The sequence below is a fragment of the Peromyscus maniculatus genome, chromosome 5 (genome assembly GCF_049852395.1).
Source record: "Peromyscus maniculatus bairdii isolate BWxNUB_F1_BW_parent chromosome 5, HU_Pman_BW_mat_3.1, whole genome shotgun sequence".
NCBI classification, from domain to species: Eukaryota; Metazoa; Chordata; class Mammalia; order Rodentia; family Cricetidae; genus Peromyscus; species Peromyscus maniculatus.
This window is the reverse complement of record NC_134856.1, coordinates 17,031,281-17,053,764: the sequence shown is the minus strand read 5'-3', so window position 1 is coordinate 17,053,764 and position 22,484 is coordinate 17,031,281. Positions and strand designations below refer to the sequence as shown.

The window sequence follows — 22,484 nt, the reverse complement described above, 5'->3', positions numbered from 1 at the left end:
TCTGTTGTCCTCGCCCCTTTACCTGACACCTCCCTAAAGATTTGTCCCTGAGGTTTGAGGTGAGTGAGTGCTGCAGACTTCCAGGAGGAAGACACCCCAAATCCAGGCTCCTGATTGCATAACGTGGAACCTCCTGCCTGGCTGCTGTGACACACTTTCTGTGCCTTAATGACTGTATAGGTCTAGAGCAACCCATGGCTCCCTGCAAGTCTTGGGTCCATATCAGGATCGAATCCCCCAAGCAACCAGGCAGGTCCAGTTTAGATAGCAGCCCACAGGTGCTGAAGCTGGTTGTCCTTAGCTTTAGGCTGTGGCCATCTGAGGAGGGTACTGGCCTTCATGGCCTGGTGTCCAATATTGAGGGGAGGAACCTTCTCCCTGGGGGTCTCCGAGCAGTTACTGGGAAGAGAGTGCACGGGGCTTCCCCTGGCTGTGGGTCACATGGCCTGAATCTTGGATGCTCCTCTACCATCGGGGCATGATGATGTGGTAACAGAGTGGGGCCATGTGGAGGGGCAGCCCCAGGGATGGCCTCTGTCCTGGCTACCTGTTTGTCCAGGGCCCCAGGCCCAGGTCATACTCCTTGTAAGGGGTGAGGTCATGCCTACGGACAGCCCCAGGAGCTCAAGCTTGGTTCCCGTCATGGGGCCTGAGAAGTGAGAACAAGAACATTGCTGGGCGCTGAGCGTTGCCCATGCAGAGAGGAACTGTATGATGTTGGCAGGGGAGTGACTGCGTGTAGCACTCCCTCGAACCCCAGGAGTGGTGCCAGGCATTTTATTTTAGGATTATGAACTTGGGGTGGGCATTAAAGGGACCTTGCTGGTAGCTGTCTCTCACGGTCATGTCCCCCCACCCAGTACCGCCTGGTGCCCATCCCCCGGGCTCGCTATGACTTCGCCTGTGCCAGCCTGGTCTTCGTCTGCATCCTGCTTGTCCACCTTCTGGTGATGCCCAGGTCAGCCTGTGTGTGGGGGGGTGATGAGCAAGCCCACTGGGGTCCAGCCGGAGGAGGTGACCTTGGCAGGACCCAGCAGAAACTGGCAAGGTGCTTCATGGCTAGCTGGAAGGGACCAGTGACTTCAGCTCTGGATCCCCCAACACTGGAGCAGGGGTTACAGCCCCAGAGCTGGAGTTAGTGGCCCCTCGTGACTGGGTACGAAACTGTCCCAGGCTCCCTGTCTGCTGCCCAGTCCTGTTATCTGTGTGGTCTCAGCCTCTGGAAACAGTGGGCGCTGTCATTTCCTTTCATGTGGGGACAGTGAGACTTACAGGGACAGCAGCACCCAGCCTGGACCCAAGAGCTTTGCAATCCCTGCTTCAGGTTCTGGGGTCCTGCTGCTGTGGACGGGGACAAGGGGCCAGAAGGAACCGAGAGCTTCCAGAAGGCAGTTAAAACAGAGCCTGGCTGTGCCGGCACTGTGGCTCCGGTGTGCTTAATAGACTACGTAGCGCTGGTGAGATGGCTCAGCAGCCGGAGGCGTCTGCCAATAAGCCCGAGAGCTCGGGTTCGATCCCTGCCACCCACACGGTTAAAGGAGAGAATTGACTCCAGGCTTATTCTCTAACCTCCACATGCATGTTATGGCATGTAGGTGCCTACACACACACACACACACACACACACACACACACACACACACACACACACACAGGCTAAAAACAGGTATGGTGACCTAGGCCTGTGATTCCACAGCACTCAGTGACAGAGACATGAAGATTGCTGCGAGTCTGAGGCAGACTTGTCTACATAGTAAGTTCCAGGTCAATCAGAGCTGTAAGACCCTGTATCAAAACCTAACTAAAGCCAGGCAGTGGTGGTGTACGCCTTTAATCCCAGCACTCAGGAGGCAGAGCCAGGTGGATCTCTGTGAGTTCAAGGCCAGCCTGGTCTACAGAGTGAGATCCAGGACAGACTCCAAAACTACACAGAGAAACCCTGTTTTGAAAAACCAAAACAACAACAAGACCAAAACTAACCAAATCAAACCAAATTATATATGGATGCTTACAATTTGTTATTGTACTTGTGTGTTTTGCTTCCGTATATGTATTTGTACCACATGTGTGCTCGGTGCCTGAGTCTGCTAGAGGAGGCTGTCGGATCCCCCGGAACTGGAGTTATAGGTGGTTGGGAACCACCATGTGGGTGCTGGGAATCGAACTGGGATCCTTTTGCAAAAGCAACATGTGCTCCTAACCCCTGAGCCATCTTTCCAGCCCCTGTATGGATGCTTTTGTGTCTTACATGCCAGACATGGTTCCTGATGTGACTCACTTCTTATAAACTTGGCCTCTAGGGGTACTTGATGGCAACCTTGATCTTCATGATTGTCTGTGGGACATTGGGAGTTGCTTTTTCAAAATCTCCTTTGCTGGATGCAGAATATCTGCTGGGGAGCGACTGGAGGTTGGGGACTGGTGGGGGGGGCTGGACTCAAGTTTTCCCTCCTTTCCAGGATGGCCACTCTGGGTGTGTCCTTTGGACTGGTGGCCTGCCTGCTGGTGCTGGTGCTAAGTTTCTGCTTTGCTACTGAGTTCTCGGTGAGTGGGTCCCTGAATTCAGCGCATCCCTCTGTCCCCTATGGCCTCTCCCTCACCAGTGGTCTTGCTCTGGGCAACGGTTGGGGGCTCCATCTTACCTCCGGGACAACTGAGTCTCTACAGACTACTCCCAAGTCCCCAGCCTCCCAGGCTGGTTAGTACCTTCCGTCCTCCCGCAGAAGGCTAGTCCTCGTCCCAGTTGCTGTTTTGCATGACTTATCCCTCCCCACAGAGGTGCTTTCCAGCCCGAGGTACACTCCAGGCCGTCTCGGAGAGTGTGGAGACGCAGCCGCTGCTCAGGCTGTCCCTGGTCGTGCTGACCGTTGGCAGCCTGCTGACTGTTGCCATCATCAACATGGTGAGTTAGGGGTCGGGACGGCAAGCCCCAGCAGGCCGCGCCAAGGGTCTATCTCCCGGGGAAAGGAACCATCTTAGACCCGGGGAAGCCAGATTCTAGAATTGCAGCCTGTTGCATGAACAGTTCCATCTGGTGTGACCGCTCCATAGCCCTGCAGTGGTCTGTGGAGTCCCCATCACAGGCTTAGAGCTCTTCATCCCTTCAAGGGAGGGCTTGGGGTGCCCAGCAACTCTGCAGACATATGCTGGCCGCCAGTTCCTCCTTCCCACGCTCTTTGGAACTCATTTTCCTCAGTAAGGGGTAAGACTTACCGTCTGCTCTGAGCCACACGCCGAGCAGCCTGTGGGAACTCCCAACCCAGCCTCATGCCAGAGCCTTCCTTTAGAACAGGTCTCCTCCACACTGCCCCTGACACTGTAGGCTGTAGTTTTGGGAATGTATTCTCATGCCCTTCTCTCAGGGTCCAGGAGAAAGGGGCTCTTGAGAGGGCCCATCCTAGCCTCCTCTCATGCCTGCCCTGGGCTGCTGTTGTCTCAACATTTCTGTTCTGTATCTCTCCCCATCCCAGGTACTCTATACCTGGTGGTTGCTGTGGATACAGCCACTTGCTGGGCTCAGCTGAGAGCCTAGCACCCAGCCTCAGGGCACCTTTGGTGCCCACAGTTGTCTTGGGTCACCCGCCTTGGGCCTGGCAGGTCTTCATCCCTGGATCCACTCTAATGGCAACCTGTCTCCCCTCAGCCACTGATGCTTAACCCAGGCCCAGAGCAGCCCAGAGGCAATGAGACAAGCCACTCCAGGAATGGAGTTGGGACCCCCTGTGAGCTCCTCCTGGTGAGTATGCTCATCCTGGCTTTTAGCACCACCCAGCCCCTGGCCAGTCCTCTGGGGCTGCTGGGCCTCTCTGGCCAGAGTGTACAACTCATGGTTCGAAGGTCTGCATCCTGAGGCCTTGGAGAGGAAGAATGAGTCCGATGTCTCCCAGCGTAAGTGGAGAAGGCCAGGAGGGCCAGGCAGCCAAGCTCGTTCCTTGCCTGCCCCAATGCCAGGGAAACAGGACCCTGGGTCTCAGCGGCTTGCTCTAAGCCTTGGGGTGGGCAGGGCCTGCAGAGCAGCATCCGTTGCACTAGAGGGTGTCTGGGTCACTTCCCCCTGTGCAGTCAGAGTCTCTGCACTCAGAGAGGTTGAGGCCTTAAAGGAATGAAGGGCTGGGCCCAGGGCAGCTGCCATAAACCAAGGTCTGTGCCTGGAGAGGCCCAAGCCGAGAACAGGGGCCATGAGAAGAGGTGAGGCTAGGGCTGCCCCTCACACCCATGCCACGCAGTCCCCTGCTGATCTCTGCTGGAAAGGGCCGAGGGCGGTACCGACACCTGGCCTTGGAGCCCCTCAGCAGGAGGGAGCCGGCCATGGACTGGTAATGCTAGCCTGCCGCAGGCATGCCTCCTGGTGACTGACACAGGACCTTGTCCCACCGCAGTACTACACCTGCAGCTGCATCCTGGGCTTCATTTCGTGCTCCGTCTTCCTGCGGATGAGTCTGGAACTGAAGGCCGTGCTGCTGACAGTGGCCTTGGTGGCTTACCTTCTGCTCTTCAATCTCTCCCCATGCTGGCACGTCCCAGGCAACGGCACTGAAGCCAACGGTACACACAGGTGGGGCTATGTCTACAGTACACATATGCGGGGCTGGTGTCTCTGCAGTCCGCTCCTGCAAGCCGGTTGTTTTGACCTAGCGCCTGGCTAGAGCATGGTGCATCTCTGTCCCTGGTCGCACGGAACCAGGCACTGTGGACAAATGGAGTTCTGCTTTACAGAACCACAGGGACTGGTCCAGGCTCCAGGTCTCCGGTCCCGAGAGTTGGGTGTATGGCTTACTGATGGGTTCTTGGGGAGGTCCTAGCAATCAGGCTCCTTCTCTTTCTGAGCCTGTCAAGGGGTGAAGACCCCTGGAGAAGGAAGCCTTGAGCCAACTCAGTCTGATGCCTGTTGCCTCCTGGGCAGGGGCACACTCCTGTGGGTTGAATAGGGGCCTGCAGCCCTCAAGGACTTGGATCTCTTCCAGTCCATGTGGTTAGAAGCTTGAGGACCTAGAAAAAAATCGTCCGCCTTCCTCTGGCCAGGTCCTTCCTTATGCTAATCTACAGTCACGGTTGTGGCTTCTCACTCAGCAAACGCGCCTTTTGAGTGACCCAGAAGTCCCTTCACTGAGGCTGCCCCCTCAGTCCCTCGGCTTCCCTGCACGGCTGCAACTGTTCACTTCCTACCCCTTAGGACACTTCCATCCCTGCCTGCTGCACAAGGCACGCACAGCCACACCCCTGCTCTGGGGGCCCAGGCGACTGCCCCCTTCCCCAGCAGATGTTTAGAGAGAGACCTGAAGACTATGATCAACTTCTACCTGGTCCTGTTCTATGCCACCCTCATCTTGCTGTCTAGACAGGTGTGTAGGCTCCTTGCCCAGCCTGTGCTGAGCAGACATGGGTGCGGACGGCTGGGGTCTGAGATACCAACATGGCAGAGGCCTGCCGTGGAGGTGCTGGTCTTGTTCTGCATGGGCTGGGCAGTACCCTAGGTCCAGGCCTGGCTGGTGGGTCAGGTGCGACAGCTACGACACTGGCTCCCTGGTCTGCAGATCGACTACTACTGCCGCTTGGACTGTCTGTGGAAGAAAAAGTTCAAGAAGGAGCACGAGGAGTTTGAAACAATGGAGAACGTGAACCGCCTCCTCCTAGAAAACGTGTTGCCGGCGCACGTGGCTGCCCACTTCATTGGTGACAAGGCAGCTGAGGTATGTGAAGGCGGGGTACTAGTCTGTGGGCAGAGCTGCCCAGTGCTAGCATAGGACCCCCAGAGTGTGCTAGATGCAGGCTTGCAGTCAAGTCAGAGGACTCTGTGTACCAGGGGCTGTGGGCAAGACCCTGGCCTTGACTTCTGCCCTGGAAAACAGCTCATGACACATGCTGAGGTGTCTGTCACCTGGATGTTCTACATTGAGAAGACTCCTGTACTCCTATAAGGTGCATGCATACAGCAGACCCGTTCTGACAAACAGGCCCAGTGACAGCTAGCTCAGTGTAACCCCTCCTGACTGGGCTCCTCCCGCCTTCACTGCACGCACGCTGTCATCACTCACTCAGCTAACCGGCCTGGAGCGGCACTCCACCGCACCCGCAGCCCTGGGTTAGTGGGCTTAGGTCCGTTTCTCCCCTGCCCTGCCCTGCCCTGCCGCAGGACTGGTACCATCAGTCCTATGACTGTGTGTGCGTCATGTTCGCATCCGTTCCGGACTTCAAAGTGTTCTACACCGAGTGCGATGTCAACAAAGAAGGGCTGGAGTGCCTGCGCCTGCTGAATGAGATCATCGCTGATTTTGACGAGGTACGCCTGGCCAGTCTGCAAGGGGCGTAGAGCCGGTCACCTGTGGTGGAGGAGGGCAGGGCGGGCTCAATGGTAGAATGCAAGCTTAGTTATGTGTGAGACTCCGGCTCGATCCTGAGTCCTGTAAAACGGTAGTTAAAGAAAACACGAGGCCAGCGGGCTAGGAACTGTATTACATTAAACACCAAGACACAGGTAGGGTTCTCTTTCTTTCTTTCTTTCTTATTGAGTAAGTGAACTTTTATTAACTCTCTATTGGACAGGTGACAACAGGCAGATTTAGGTCCTTCCAGAACAACTTTGACTCAGGCTGAGCCCATGCTGTCAACCATTTCAGGAAGTCAGTTTGGGCTGGTTTGTGGGAGACACTGACCCACCTCTAAGTAAATAATGCTAGATAGGTTGCTCTTAAAAGGATCTTAGTGCAACGGGTGGTGGTGGCACAAGCCTTTAATCCCAGCACTAGGGAGGCAGAGGCAGGTGGATCTCTGTGAGTTCGGGGCCAACCTGGTCTACAGAGCCGAGACCCAGGACAGGCTCCGAAACTACACGGAGAAACCATCTCAAAAACAAAAACAACAAAACAAAACAAAAAGGAGAAAGGACCAGAGTGCATAGAAGGGAAGGGATGAGATGACGGGAGTCCCCATCTGCAGGCATGAGCTCAGATGGACAAGGCTATGCATGAGATGTGTCTGCATTGTCCATCAGGGGAAGGCGGGTGGGCCCTCTCTTCCTTTTCTCAAGGCTATAGTGGCTTCTTTTTGTTTTGCAGCTGCTGCTAAAGCCCAAGTTCAGTGGCGTGGAGAAGATCAAAACCATCGGCAGCACCTACATGGCTGCAGCAGGGCTCAGTGTCCCCTCAGGACACGAGAACCAGGTACTCCAGGCTATCCCTTGTCCTAACCCTTATATTAAAGGTTCCATGTCAGGCAGCAGAGGCCTTTTTTTGGGGCAGCCTGGCAACCCATGGTGGGAACGGGAACCCTATCCCCACGGGATGTGTGTGCCCTCAGTCAAGGCTGCATAGAGTGGGTATGCAATGCATGTCCTGCAGGACCTGGAGCGGCAGCATGTGCATATTGGTGTCTTGGTGGAGTTCAGCATGGCCCTGATGAGCAAGCTGGATGGAATCAACAGGCACTCCTTCAATTCCTTCCGCCTCCGAGTTGGTGAGGTCACACATGGGCAGCTCAGCCTTGTGCACTCTCTCTTGGTTGGAGGGTGTCCTGGGTCCTCTGCTACGAGGTTTCAGCAGACCCTGATGTTATCATGAACACTGACCCCCCCTTGCATATGCTCATGTAGTTAGTTACCTTTGGGGGAAAATGTGCATGTGTTGGTGGGAGCATGTATGTATGGAGGCCAGGTACCTTGGGAGCTATCTTATTTCTTGACTGTCTCCCTGGGACCTGGGGCTTGCTAATGAGGTTAGGCTGCCTGTGTCCACATCCCCAATACTAGGACTGCAGGTCTCATCACACTTCTTACACAGGGTGCTGGGGATCCAACTGAGGTCCCCAGTGTGTGTGTGACAAACTGAGCTATCTCTTCAACCCCTTATTAGTAAATTTAAAATTGCATTTATTTGGTGTTTGACATACCACAGTGCACGTGTGGAGGTCAGAGAACAACTTAATAGGAGCTGGTTCTCTTTCCATTGTGTGGGTTCTGGGAATTCAACTCAGATCACCAGACTTTTCTTTACCCAATAAGCCATCTTGCCAGCCACCAACCCTTACCTATGAAAAATTTAAGAATATATAACTATATAAATGTGGGCCAGAATCATGGCTACACATAAAATATCTTAAAATACAGAGAAAACAGATTAAACTAACCAGTTATAGTCAGCTTTACAGGTAGGCACTTAACACCTATTTACTTTGCTTTAAAAAAGGAAATTAGCAGATACTAGGGGAAGAGCTAATGAGTCCAGGAGTATGGACAAGAGACAGCTGGGGCCTTTCACACCTCAGGGGCATAACTTGCAGAGGAGAACAGTTCCAAGGGAACTTGCTCCCTCGGTGTTACTATAAATGGCTAACTGTAAACCATCTTTAGGCATAAACCATGGGCCGGTGATTGCTGGAGTGATTGGAGCACGCAAGCCTCAGTATGACATCTGGGGAAACACAGTCAATGTTGCCAGCCGAATGGAGAGCACTGGAGAGCTTGGGAAAATACAGGTAAAGTCCACGGGGAAGCATCCACTTGGGGAAAAGAAACGCTCCAAGGAGGTATCCTTTTAGGACCTGGCCCTTCTCTCACTTGGCTGTGTGGCTTTGGCCATCACTGTTAGGAACAGACAACTGACAGCCTGCTCTTTTTCATGTCAGGTTACAGAGGAGACGTGCACCATCCTCCAGGGACTAGGCTATTCCTGTGAGTGCCGAGGGCTGATCAACGTCAAAGGCAAAGGAGAGCTGCGGACTTACTTTGTTTGTACAGACACTGCCAAGTTTCAAGGGCTGGGGCTGAACTGAGGTGTCTGGTAGTCAGTCTCCTCCCCTGAGGGAGCCAAGAATGCAGGCCTATGCCAGCTGCAGATGGCTGTGTGGCTTCTTTGGATTTGCACTACAGGATGGCTTTGACACGTGCGTCAGATTCTGTTTGAAGCAGCTACTAAGTTGTCCAGAGAACCTCTGCGCTTCAGCCTCTGCAGTTCCCAGTTAGCTAGATCACTGGTCCACTGCAGGCTGGCGTTGTTCCCGGGTGTTGGGGAAGAGAGCTTAGAGCATGACCAAGACTAACACCCACCTGGTGGCCAGTGAAGAGCATACACAGGGTGACAAACTCTCTCCTGGTTCCAGCAGGCTCAGCCAGGCTGTCTTGCATAGGTTGAAGCCTCCCTCTTCCCATCAGTCCCACAATGGAAGGTAATCTCTCCTGTAGGCATTCTGGTAAACGGAGTTGAAAACAGTGTGCATACTGGCAGGTAGTCTCAAACAGTCGAGAAAAATTTCTCATCGACATGTTACTTTTTACCAACTCTGGCTTATGTTAGAAATGGACATGTCATTAATGGAGTTTTATCTTTACTACGGACTCTTAGATGCTAGACAAAAAAACCTCCTTTCCAGTATATTTTCTCTTCTTAACCACTGACTACATGTAAATAGGACTGCTGTTCAGTGTCAGTTTATAGGATTAGCTTGGCTGCAGGATAGAGGTCTGAGGAATGGGGCTCACAGCAAGACATAAGGAGCAGTGAAGCCTTGGATCTGCATCAAGCTTTTTTGATGTAAGTCTTTTGGGACAAGGTTCAGGAAGCTGAAAGTCTAGAAATGAGGTATAATGTTTCAGGTCTTCTGTCTGCACTTTATTTTTTTTGGAAACAAGGTCAGCCTAGGCTGGCCTCAAACTTTCAACTTTCCTGCTTCAGTTTCCTGAATGCTTCGAATACAGATGTGCACTACCATGGCCAGCTTTTTTTCCTGGGAAAGACTGTGTAGAGAGGGCTTGGACAATCTGTACCTCTTGCCCTTTCTCCAATCTTCTCAGCTGACAGCAGAGCTGCAGCTACAATCTACTTGGCAGGAACATGTGTTGTGTTGAGGTCCCTGGCCTGTGAGTTGAGCCCCTCAACCAATGCCAAGTTATTCTCACTCAAACGAGTCAAGGCAAAAGCCATCTTTGTGTGATGGTGTCTTAGTGTGCTTTAGCTCCAGACCATTCAAACTGAGAGATGACCAAACATCCCACTCCTTTTTGGAAGTGACTTGACTGCCACAGAACTTGACTACACCATGGTATTCTTAGAAGGTGCCAAGGAGCCTCCGACATCCAGTACAGAAAATGATGCACAGAGGAGTCTGCAAAGGTATAAGTGGTGTAGCCTGGGTGTGTGACTAGCCATGTTTACCTGGGACTTCAGTCCAAGGATGCGGAGTCAGGGATGCAGATGGGAGGAGAAAGGACCTATCTGCCAGCATGTGTCCTGTGGAGCTCAGGGAAGAGGGCTGGCTCTAGTTTGCACAAAGCAATCTCGCAGTGGTCAGGGCTTCCCAGCAAGGCTCCCCTGGGGTTAGGAAGGGTCCTGCTGAGTCCACTGATGCAGTTCACATCCAGCAGGAGCAGGAGCAGGAGGAGTGAGCCTCCCCGAGGCTGACACACTTCTACTCTTCCAACATCCAAGTTACTTGTTCCCTCCAGCAACAGAAATCCTAGCTTGAAAAATAATTGGCTACTGTTCACACATTGTTCTTTATTTTCATCTGAAGCACTGTGCTAGGAGTATTTTTAAGTTATTGTTCAGGTCTTAAGAGTGTAACTGACAGCCGGGCGGTGGTGGCGCACACCTTTAATCCCAGCACTCAGGAGGCAGAGGCAGGCGGATCTCTGTGAGTTCGAGGCCAGCCTGGACTACAGAGTGAGTTCTAGGAAAGGCGCAAAGATACACAGAGAAACCCTGTCTCAAAAAACCAAAAAAGAAAAAAAAAAGTGTAACTGACAAAAAAAAAAAAAAAAAAAAAAAAGGGTCACTTGGGAGTTATGCACATACTTGTTTTTTAATTTCCAAGTGATTTCTTCACAAGTGTCTTGTTTTGTCATAGGAACTTCTTTTTTTTAAACCCTTCTGTGGGTCAAGGATTCATTTTGCGATATCCACTAAGGTGGCCCTCACCAACTACAGAAGTAATACCCCAAGTCTTCTGGCTTACTTAAGGACACTTCCCGACAAAAGATCATTACTGTGTACTTCATGGATACACGGTCAATGCCTTGAGCAGGTGCAAGCAAATAACTATGGTTTGTTCTGTATGTTTAATATTTATAGCTCTGTAACATCTGTCTCAGTGTTTTGTTTCAATTTCAGAAACCAGTGCCTGGCTCTTTTATGTGTCCAACCGTCAATTAAAAACCTGAATGTCCTAAGGGGTTTTGAGTTAAAGTATTTCTGAGTCTCCAGGAACTGACCTGTGGCAAGTAGATCTACTGGTGAATTGTGGCTTATTGCCTACATATTTGAGCTGGCAAGGTTTCCTGTAACTCAGGCTGTCCTTAAACCTTCCACTCCTGATCTCCCAGTATCTACTAGAGTGCTGGACTACAGGCACGTGTCACCACAAGCCAGTCTCTGTCTGTGTGTGCACGCTCATGTGTGTGCAGGCCTACATCTGCTGGCTCAGGAGGAAATCAAGAAGACAACCTTGGGTATCTTGAGTCAGGGCTTCTCTCTTCTGCCAGCTTCATGCTAGCTGCCCTATGTCCAGGTTCCTTGGTCTCTGCCTTCCACCTTCCTATAGGACTGCAGATTGCATACATGCACACCACTGCATCCAGCTTTTTACCTGGGTTCTAGGGATCCAAACTCAGGCTGTGAAGCTTGCACAAGCACTCTAACCACCGAGGTACCCCCCACTTGCTGCTTATTATGGCCAATTTTTGTGGTGCTGGGGATCAGACTCCAGGCCTCACAAATGCTAACCCCCAAACAGTCTACCAACAGACTTATACCCTTCAGCCCTTAAACTCTATTTTAAAAACTAAAATCAAAGCCGGGTGGTGGTGGCGCACGCCTTTAATCCCAGCACTCGGGAGGCAGAGCCAGGCGGATCTCTGTGAGTTCGAGGCCAGCCTGGGCTACCAAGTGAGTTCCAGGAAAAGGCGCAAAGCTACACAGAGAAACCCTGTCTCAAAAAACCAAAAAAAAAAAAAAAAAAAAAAAAAACCAAAAAAAAAAAAAACTAAAATCAAAATCTAAAAGACTTGATATAAACACACTTGAATTGATTTTTTATTCTATTAGCATAATAATCTACAAAAGAGTCACACTATAATTTCTTTTGTTTTGTTGGTTTTTTGAGAGTTTCTCTGTGTAGCTCTGGCTGCCCTCGAACTTACTCTGTAGACCAGGCTGGCCTTGAACTCACAGAGATCCACTTGCCTCTGCCACCTGAGTGCTGGGATTAAAGGTGTGCACCACCATGCCCAGCTTCTATAATTTCTTGGGAGAATCAACTTTTCTTTACTTTCCTTGTTCTGGCTTAATAATGATTTCAGATCAAGAAAATTAGGTATGTCTTCTGGTCTAAATATTCTGCAGACAGGCTCTGTAAAAGGGTGTTACATCTGTTCACTAAACTAGGGTATATCAACATTGAAATTTTATTTATCTTAAAATCATGTGTATGTGTGTGTGCATGTGGGTATGTACACACATGCCAGTGCTGGCAGAGCAGGCCAAAGGCATGAGATTCCCTGGAGCTGAAGTTACAGGAGTCTTTGAGCTACCCAATGAGGATGCCAAGAACTTGACTCAGGTCCTCTGCAAGAGCAGTGCGTGCACTTAGCTGCTGGGCCCTCTCTCCAGCGCTCCTATCCCCACTTTGTTTTTTTTGAGGCAGGGTCTCATGTAACCCAGCTGGACTCAAATTCATAGCAATCCTCTTATCTCAGCCTCCCAAGTACTGGGACTCTACGTGTGAGCTACCATACCCAGCTTGCTTTTCAAACACATTAGATCTTGATCCAGATTTAGAAAAATCACCACTCATCTCAGCCCAGTGATGAGTGATAGAAGGGGAAATATCTGATGGTCTCCTACTTCATCTGCTTGGTCACTTAAGCTTTGTATTTCAGATAAAGGGAAATGATTCACACGTGAAACAGGTGCCCTGGAGAGACTGAGCAGAGGCAAGCTCTCCTTTAAGCTCTAAACTCGAATGTGTCTAAGGATGATTTGGTCATATTTGTGTGTCTTTTTGCTATGGCTCCAAATAACTAAAAAACAAACAAACCCAACCCACAATAAAAACCCACTAGGCATGTTTTTTTTTTTTGGTTTTTCGAGACAGGGTTTCTCTGTGTAGCTTTGTGCCTTTTCCTAGAACTCGCTTTGGAGACCAGGCTGGCCTCGAACTCACAGAGATCCGCCTGCCTCTGCCCGCTGAGTGCTGGGATTAAAGGCGTGTACCATCACTGCCCGGCAGCACTAGACATGTTTTATCACCATGAATCTCCTAGCCCACTTTTTTTGTTTTCTTTTTGTATGTTGGGGTCAGCTGTAGTACCTAATAACCATAAATGAGGACACCATTCCCACCAGGTACACAGAGGGCAGAACCATACCAGGAAATTTTAACATAATCTTGAGTGTGTTCACTTTCATGGTGTGATACTACAAAAATCTCACTGGACAGGACTATGCTTAAAAATCCAGGTCCTGGGCCAGTGAGAGGGTTCTGTGAGTAAAAAGGCCTTTTCTGACAAGTCTAGTGACCTAAGTTTAATCCATGGTGTCCACAACAGAAGCAGAAACTCAACTCCCAAGGGTTGTCCTCTGACCTCTACACAGGCACCAGGGCATGCATGCGCCCAATGTATACACAACACACATCCAATAATAATAATAATAATAATAATAATAATAATAATAATAATAATAATAATAATAAATAACAACAACAACAACAACAGCAATAGTAACAACAACCACCACAATAATAAAGCTGGGTTTTGTCAGTTAAATCAAACAGCACTAGTGGCAGTCTGAAAGGCCACTATACAGCCTGCTCACAAGACTACTTTCAGAATGTTATTTAGATGAGCTCTGGTAAGGCAGATCTTACAATTACCTGCTTGTAATTTCTTTATTGAGTGTGGAAAATGTGAAAAATGGGGAATTAATTTGAGTACTTGCTCCTTTGAAAGATGATCATAAAAAAGGCTGGTGTGTGTTCCAGGCGTCTATACTTAGACCCAAGTCAGACCAAGTCAAGGGGCAATTAATTAGCTGACACATCAGCAAGCCTCACAGTCCCAGGTTCAGCTTTATTTCCTAATACAAGTCCAATCTCTGGAACATTGAAAGGAACTGTTCCAAAGCTTAATTAAAACACAATTTACAAATAGTTAATATCTTCTGAAAAGCACCTCCAAGTTCAGAATGAAAAAAGTATGTACACAGTATAATCAAATACCAGGCAACTTCAGCTCCCGTCAGGCCCACACTCAGCAGCACGCGTCTCCTTAGGTTCTTCACACTCTGAAGGAGGAAGACAGCACTCAGCACTCTGTCCCACTGGGTTAGAAAGGGGAGCTAGTGTTCAGTAGAAGCACTGCGTGCCAGCCCTCCACGTCCCATTCACAGCTAAGGGAAGCCTGGCGGTAAGTCACTGCCGTAGCTTGTTGACCAATGTATCAAATCTTTAAACACGATGGAGAGAAAACTAAAAAAAGCCAGGATAAAACCTATGACTTAGAATGTTAATCTCAAAAATTACATGAAACAAAATCAAACCAGATAAGGGTTCTTAATTCATATTAAGGGAAAAAGGGTCAATTTTCCTTTTATTCGTATGCATCTCCCACCCACAGAAACAGGGCACCTACCTTCTGTCAAATCTACGAAGCTGTTTCCCACGGCGGGGGGAGGGACAGAGATCCCCATTGCTTTACGGACTCCGTGGACACTCACAACATCCCCCGGGGTCACCTGCTGTGTGAGCTCTTTAAGGTTATTGGTCACTTGTTCAGCTAGGAAAAATGGGGCAAGAAAAGCTCAGGGTACCAAAGTGGTTCATTTAGACAGTCTGTCCCCTCCACGCTCCCCGAGACAGGGTTTCTCTGAGTAGTCCTGGCTGTCCTGGAACTCACTCTATAGACCAGACTGGCCTTGAACTCAGAGATCCACCTGCCTCTGCCTCTGAATGCTGGGATTAAAGGCGTGAGCCACCACCACCTGGCCCTTAAGACATTATTAAAAAGAGTCTTGTTATGTAGCCCTTGCTGGCCTTGGATTCACAGAAACCCTTCTGCCTCAGACCCCCAAAGGGGTGGAATTTTAAGTGTATGCCACCTAGATGTGTGCATGCATGTGAAGGCTGAAAGTTAACGTGAGTTCTCTTCTTCAGTTACTGTCCATCTTATTTTTGAGACAGGGTCTCTCACTGAACCTAAAGTACACTGACGTGGCTAGACGGGCCAGTGCGTTCCAGGGGATCTGCCCATTCCACCTCTCACTAAGGCTGGAGGTGCATGCCACTGCACCTCCACATGCTGGGCATCCGAACTCTGGCCCTCATGTTTTCCTGACAAACACTTTGCCGACTGGGCCATTTACCTAACTGCTGCTAATTAAAGAAAGAAAATGCCTACAGAATTGTCAATGTGTAAATGCAGAATACTACATTCATGGTTGGCGTTCACTGCGGTTACTTTGCAGACCTGCCACTTGCTGGAAGCCTTTCTTTCACACACCCAGCCCTGCTCCACTTCCCATCACGGGGACAAACATACCAAGGTACATTTCCCTGTAAGAAGGACCCAAGAGGCAGATCATATTGGGAGGAGGCCTGGTGCTCAGCCGCTCATTCTGTGCCTCCTGGAGTTCCCTGAGCAATCTTGTAGTCTCGTCAAGCTTCCTCTGGAACACCTCAGCCTCTGTGGTAAGAAGACAACACTGAAGAAAACAAGGCAGCCTCTGTTTGATCTGTGGTCCCAGGCTCTGCTACGGTTGGCTTCTACTCCAACTGAGACCAACAGTAGAGTTACGCTCTACTCGTATCTCCACCCAGATGGCCAAGCTCTTCCTGTAGGAAGCATTAGGTTACTGCCTGTGTCGGACAGTCCCCAGGAGTCTGTGGTCCCCGACACTCACCCTCGGAGTCAAAGACCTCCACTGGAGCACCACAGTTTGTCACCGCCTGCAGTGCTGTGAGCCTGTCCTGACTGCTGGGCTCCACACGGCCTGGTGGCTCTACTTGTGTAATCTGCTCAAAAGGGAAAAAAAGTTCATCACTGGAGCTTGCTAAACCATGGCAGTGCCAAGGACAATCAGTATGATAGCTTGCGCTTACAAGCAGTTATTCCACCTAGTCACCTTACAATCATGATTTTGATCATGTCTTCCAAGAACTCTTTTAAAAATGTTGTTCTCAAACCCTGGCTGCAAGCATGCATAAATCCACTTTTCTGTAACGACACGCCAGCTTAGGCAATCTGCATCATTTGATTCTGAAGACAAAGCACTAAGAGCCTGTCACTGTCTAAACTGAGGTGCTTGGTGACGATGGCAATGCCCTCAAAGGTCTGTTTCAGCCCAGCCACTCCACACTTGCCACTTGCGTTTCTAGAGATCTATAGCTTCAGCAGCTCCCTGGGTCTTCCTCAAGCCCCAAAGCTAGATCATCAGGACTGCACGAGAGAACAAAGTTGTAAGAGTAGAATTTTATTTTTGGAATCCTAAGACTCACAGTTTCCATAACTTCCACACAACTTTTCAAGAATGCATCAATTAACAAGAACCAAAAGTTCATGGTTCCATTTTTACTCGGGCGCTGACTGGGCTCCAAGTGCCGTCAGTCTGAAGCCCCGGCTGCCTACACAGGGCTGAGGAGGGTGCAGTGCAGAAAAAGTGTGTGCCTGTGATTCAGCACTTCAGCCGGGCTCCTACAACTCTGCCCAACCGTCTTTTTATCTGACTTCCTTTCCTGTCCTTTCACTGAACACAAGATCTCGTAGGAGCCACTTTCCCTGAGGAAGACATGGCTACCTAAGTACCATCTACTTTATCTGGACCTCACGTCACAAGTTTTCTTTCCTCCAGTTAAGGCTTGGCTAGAGTCTGTCCAATCTTAGACCACGCTATATAGCTCAGTGCCCTCAAGCTGTGTGACCTACTGAGGTCTACCCTTTGCCTTTATTATTTTACTGAGATGCGCTGATCAAGGTTATGAATGACACTCGCGAGGGCCCCTCACTGCCTTATCTACAGCTTTCAATCCTGCCGAACCTGCTCCATTTCTACCAACTATCCTTTCTTGGGATTCATACATTATTCAACTGTGGACTTCTCCACGGTTCTATCCTTCAACCTTTCCATGCTCTCCCTGAAGAGTCTCACTTGTATGACTGAAATAAAATTAATTTTGAATCACACCTGTCAGATTCATATCATAGCCCACTTTGGACTTCCAGGCCCATACCTCCAGCAATGTCCCAAATACACCTATCAAAACAGATACTCTCTGGGCCTTTTCTCTCAAAGGTCCTTTTCCCTGCACATCCTCCATGAGCTAATAAACCCACCAGGTTTTGTCAATTTTTTATTATGTCTCTCTTTTGTATAGTTGAGGAATCTTCTGGTATATTTCCCAAGTTCAGATTCTCTTCCTTTATATTGATAAGCTAAGTTATTTTTGCTTAAGAGAAGTCTCACAAGCCTTAAAAAAACACACACACACAAACACACACACACACACCAGGGTCTCTCTACATAGCCCTGTAGCCCTGGGACTCAACTCTGTAGACCAGACTGGCCTTGAACTCAGAGATCTGCTCACCTTTGCCTCCTGAGTACAGGCATAAGCATGTGTCACTATGCCCAGCAAGTACCACAGCTTTTTAATGGTCCCTCTCTTCATAATTTATCACAGTAGCCCACTTTCTATCTTCTAGGAGAAAATCTCAGCCTTTTAGCACTGCACAGGGAACTCCTCATTGGGTTCCCACCTACACAGTCCAACTCCCTGTCTTCCTCTTCTTGGGAATCCTGAGTTACCTGCCCCCTGAGCTCAATGAGTATGTGTCCTGTATGCACGTGTCCCTGTACGCATCTTCCAGCCCTGTTCTTGCTCCTGAGAACAATGAGTCCCCCAACCTTGAGGGTGTATGATGGGCAGTTACACTGTGGTAATGTCTTTGGGCTCCCTTCTTTAAATGCTTGTCTATGACATGAGCTACTTCTAAACTCCCCAAATTACTTCTTTTATTCCAGATGATACTCAATTAATACATTTTTATAAAGATAATTTTTTTTTTGTGTGTGTGTGTGGGTAGGTGGGTTATACACATGCCATGGCACATAATGGTGTTTTGGAAGTCAGAAGAGAATCTGTGTGAAGTCCCTTCTCTTCTTCTACCTTTATACAGACTCCGAGGATTGAACTCTATCCCCAGGCTCATATGACAAGCATCTTTACCTGCTGAGCCATCTCACCAGTCCCAAGTAGTACTGTCATCTTAAAATAAATAATGCCTAATCATTTAGGTCTAACTTATTCTCCATTTAAGGAATGGAATGTAAGCACCTCTGCTTCTCTTGCTGTGTCCAGGGCTCTGGTCTGGCCGCCTTCATCTTCAGGTGATGACTGTATGGATAAAGAAAAGACTTGTTTATGCAGGCAGTAAATGCAAATATCAAAATAAATACAAAACTTTGTGGCAAGAGAAAAGTATGCAGATTATAAGAATATATATATATATATATATACACATATTTTAAATGATTTATTTATTTTAATTTTATGTGCATTGGTGTTTTGCCTGTATGTATGTCAGTGTGAGGTGTTGAATCACTTGGAACTGGAGTTACTGACAGTTGTGAGCCGCCACGTGGTTGCTGGGAACTGAACCTGGGTCCTCTGGAAGAGCAGCCAGTGTTCCTAACTACTGAGCCTTCTCTCCAGCCCCAAGAATACATTTTTTAAACCAAAATTAATAAATCTAATTATTAGCATTCTGAGTCTTTGTGAGTCGCTAGTGATGCTAAGACCCATGTCTGATTATACACAGCCAAGTGTGGTGGTACATGCCTATAAACTAGCAACTGGAGACAGAGGAAGAAGTATAATGAGTTTGAGGCTAGCTTGGGCTGCACAGACCCTGCCTCAAAAAAAATTTTTTTCTAGAACACTGTTATATATTCAAGAATATATTTGGTAAATAGTATATAAATACCTAAATATACAGTCTTTGACAAGGATAGGAAAAAACTTTAGAGTCTAATAGGCATTAAAGAAACAGAGGCTTACTGTAAAACACAAATGCCACAGAATGTAGGTGATCCCCCATGACTGTATGCACATTAGTATAATTCACACATAAAAAAAGAAACACATCTAGCTGGTGTGTGGTAGTGTACACTCTAATCCCAGCACTAGAGAGGCAGAGGCAGAGGCAGGTGGATCTCTGTGAGTCTGAGACCAGCCTGGTCTACAGAGTGAGTTCCAGGGCAGCCAGGGCTGTTACACAAAGAAATCCTATCTCTGAAAAAAACAAAAATAAAAACAAAAAAGAAAAAACAAACAAAAAAACAAAAAATGCATCATGGACATCAAAAAAAGTGTTACCTTTTCTTGAAGGTTTATACTCTGATTTAGCCCATTTCCAATTTCTAAAAACTGTAAGCCATATATTCTTTGCCTGTGCAGCCCTTGCTTTACTTTTTAGGATAAATTCTAAGAAGAGAAACTGCTAGATCAAAGGGCAGAAAGACCGTATTTTAAATATATTACTATAGCCACCAAATCAAAGCAATCCGATTTTAGGTAACCACGAATTCTAATTAGCTAAGGGGAAGGATTAAGTCCATCTAATCGCTGAACAGATGAAAAGGTATCTTTTAGGATCTAAGGAAAGTAGTTCATGTGTAGGAATTTGCAGCAGAAGCCGCTGAGTCTGAGGTACTGACTACTTGCTAAGTCACCCAAGGGACCATCACCATCTGTGCAGTCGCAGCCAGGGGATAAGGCACTGGGGCCATAGCCACCATGAAGAGTTATGACTTCCGGGGCTAAGAGCACTTGTTCTTGCGGGGGGGCCTGGGTCTGCTGGCCCGCACCCACATGGCAGCCCACACACATAAAAATAAATAAATCTAAACATTAAAAAAAATGACTGCCACCAGGCGGCGGTGGCACACGTCTTTAATCCCAGCCCTAGGGAGGCAGAGGCAGATCTCTGTGAGTTCGAGGCCAGTTTGGTCTACAGAGCGAAATCCAGGACAGCCACCAAAACTACACAGAGAAACCCTGTCTCGGGAAAAAAAAGACTTCCAAGACTCCTTTAATTTGGTGAGCAGAACATTCTAGACATCAATAGGAATGTTTCCGGGGTCTAGTTTCTGAGTCAGGACTGAATGATTCCAGATACAAACTGCTCACAACAGAATCAGTGGGGAAGGGTTTCCTTCCTGAGGCTCCTAGTGTGGGGCTATGACTCCACACAAGGAAAAGCACACTTGCCATCCTGTCAGCCAGCTTCGTTCCCAGCTCAGCAGCAAGACTCCTTCTCATTTCACTAGGCTCCACAGCACCTGCTGACTTCTGAACCCTACTTCCGAGTCTTACCAAAATCAGTAGAGAATGGCCATGTTCTAGCTCTCCTGGATCCTGGTAGCTGACTTATTCCTTTCCGTTCACTGTCCTCCACCCACGGCAGGCCGTCCTTTCAGGGGGAATGGAGTTCAGCTGTCACACTGGTTAATCCCTGGTCTCATAACATTGACTGTCTAGGGCTTCAAAGCCATTTATAAACAGCCTGCTGTTTTAGCAGTGTGCTTACCACGTCCAAGTCTTGTAGACTCCTGGAATGTCCTCCTTTGGTTAGAACATCCAGTAAACTATCTGCCATAACATATGGGTAATCTTGGCATGTGGCCAAAAACTCAGAAATGCTGGAAAACAAGAGTTGGGATAAATCACTTCTATAGAAGTAGTCTCCATGGCTTAGTCCCTAGTACAGCCACCTCTTCCCATTAGATACCCTTGGTTTATATATACTATAAAACGTTCTGTTCACAAACAACATTGTACCTACATACTTACCAGTGATAATTTACCATCATGAAAGAACACAAAAAAATGAAGCAAAAGTGAAATGTTCCTGAGGATCCCAAAGAAAACAAAGATGTCAAAGATGGGGCTCAAGTAAGTCTTGGGGCTTCTTGCTAGTTCTCCTTAATAATCTTACTCAACTCAGGATTTTCCTATGTACCAAAACCTCAAAAATCACACCCTTGTTTGCATAAACAGGTATCACAAGCTTACCATACTCCAAACTGAACTATCAGCTACTTTGCCCAAGTGACGTTCTAAAATCATCCCTCTTTTAGTAGACTGCAAGTCTGAAAACCCTGATATCATCCCGGCTTCTCTTACCCTCCAGTTAAAAACCAGTAATGTACTAATTACTAACCCTCAACACCACAATGGCTGCTTCCCTGGTCTACTGCTCATGTCCTGGTTTCTGCCCTTGTAGCCCATGCTTTGTATACCTGTCCAAGTAGTCCCTTCTGAATTACAAGCCAGACTGGGTCACAAGTCTGTGTGCCACCGACCAGCTCCTGATGCACCAAGAACACCAAGTCCTCAGAGCACTGTCTCCTACAGTGACCCTTGTGACCACTGCTTCCCCTCTACCTGTTCTGCTTCCTTATACTCTTGGCTGGGTCGGGCACACTCTCAGTTTAGGTCCCTTGCTCAGCTACTTCAGAGCCAGGACGCCCTTCTTTCAGAAAGGAGCACTGCTGGTCCCCTGTCCTGTCACTTTCCTGAACCCAGCATTACCTCTGCTTGGGCAACCTTGTCTTGCTCCAAAGCTCTGTCACTAACTGACAGGAGGGCATGGTTCTGTTACAGAATCCTCAGTGTTTGGAAGAATGTCTGGCACACAGCGGGCATACACTGCTAACTTGTGGACGGCCTCAATGAGTAATCTAGAATCAACGTGTTCCATTTTGTGCATCCAAGGATAAGAACTGCTCAATCTGAAACCAGAGCCAGTCTCTTAATTTAGGGACCCCGTCTAGAAACACAACACAAGCACACACACTAACATATGAGTGAGTAGAGTTAAATACCCCCACCCCAAATATAAATGAACAAAAACCCCAAACAATAACAAAACCCCAAAACCAGGGGACTGGTTTATCTACTGGATTAAATTCTTGAACATAATGAAAGTTAAAAGGTACCAGTGCCAAGAAGAGAAAATTCAGGTTCAATGTGTCGTGTCCCCCCCACCCACCATGGTCCTGGTAAACTAGGACAGTGTCTCATTAAGCTGATCAGATAAAAAGTACTCAGCATCCTGAAGAGGAATACAGACATTACCCACCCACTGAGACATGTACAGGGAATGGCTGGGAGTGACTACAGTGGTTTGGTTGGCACATAACAGTCAATCTGTCCTGTATGTGGGCTGCTTTAGCAATTAAGTCATCATGGCCTACATTTCGCCGCGGCTTAGGAAAATGCTTTGTGAGTTCTTAAACTGACCAAGTCTGAAACATAACTGACAAAAATGTTACAGCAGAACAGGTTCTGATGTAAGAAGATCCTAAACTTGAGTATCAGGAGCATCTTTAAAAAGGTATTTCTGTAGCCAGCCAGTGGTAGAGCACACCTTTAATCCCAGTACTCAGGAGGTAGAGGCAGGCAGAAATCTGAGTTTGAGGACAGCGTGGTCTATAGAGTGA

General features: G+C 48.4%; 2 protein-coding genes across 7 annotated transcripts in view; one reads left to right on the top strand and one right to left on the bottom strand.

The window, feature by feature from the left end:
• Adcy7 (adenylate cyclase 7) overlaps window positions 1-11,158 on the top strand; it is a 58,086-nt gene extending 46,928 nt beyond the window's left edge. For all 4 annotated transcript variants that reach the window (XM_076571748.1, XM_076571746.1, XM_006971769.4 and 1 more), the window contains 12 exons: window positions 861-958; window positions 2,460-2,544; window positions 2,777-2,902; window positions 3,644-3,736; window positions 4,380-4,555; window positions 5,174-5,342; window positions 5,535-5,690; window positions 6,134-6,280; window positions 7,056-7,160; window positions 7,338-7,452; window positions 8,345-8,469; window positions 8,620-11,158. In XM_076571748.1, the coding sequence (XP_076427863.1) occupies window positions 861-958; window positions 2,460-2,544; window positions 2,777-2,902; window positions 3,644-3,736; window positions 4,380-4,555; window positions 5,174-5,342; window positions 5,535-5,690; window positions 6,134-6,280; window positions 7,056-7,160; window positions 7,338-7,452; window positions 8,345-8,469; window positions 8,620-8,766 (1,542 nt within the window). In that variant the 3' untranslated portion in view covers window positions 8,767-11,158. The remainder of the gene's footprint in view (window positions 1-860; window positions 959-2,459; window positions 2,545-2,776; window positions 2,903-3,643; window positions 3,737-4,379; window positions 4,556-5,173; window positions 5,343-5,534; window positions 5,691-6,133; window positions 6,281-7,055; window positions 7,161-7,337; window positions 7,453-8,344; window positions 8,470-8,619) is intronic.
• A 2,878-nt stretch (window positions 11,159-14,036) lies between these two features.
• The window catches only part of Brd7 (bromodomain containing 7), a 31,113-nt gene continuing 22,665 nt past the window's right edge, over window positions 14,037-22,484 (bottom strand). The window contains exons 12-17 of one of the 3 annotated variants that reach the window (XM_076571745.1): window positions 20,570-20,681; window positions 18,316-18,375; window positions 15,885-15,996; window positions 15,524-15,667; window positions 14,618-14,761; window positions 14,037-14,306 (exon numbers count right to left, since the gene is read on the bottom strand). In XM_076571745.1, the coding sequence (XP_076427860.1) occupies window positions 14,215-14,306; window positions 14,618-14,761; window positions 15,524-15,667; window positions 15,885-15,996; window positions 18,316-18,375; window positions 20,570-20,681 (664 nt within the window). In that variant the 3' untranslated portion in view covers window positions 14,037-14,214. Of the gene's footprint in view, window positions 14,455-14,617; window positions 14,762-15,523; window positions 15,668-15,884; window positions 15,997-18,315; window positions 18,376-20,569; window positions 20,682-22,484 lie in introns of all 3 variants that reach the window. The other 2 variants (XM_076571744.1, XM_076571743.1) reach the window with 2 other exon arrangements.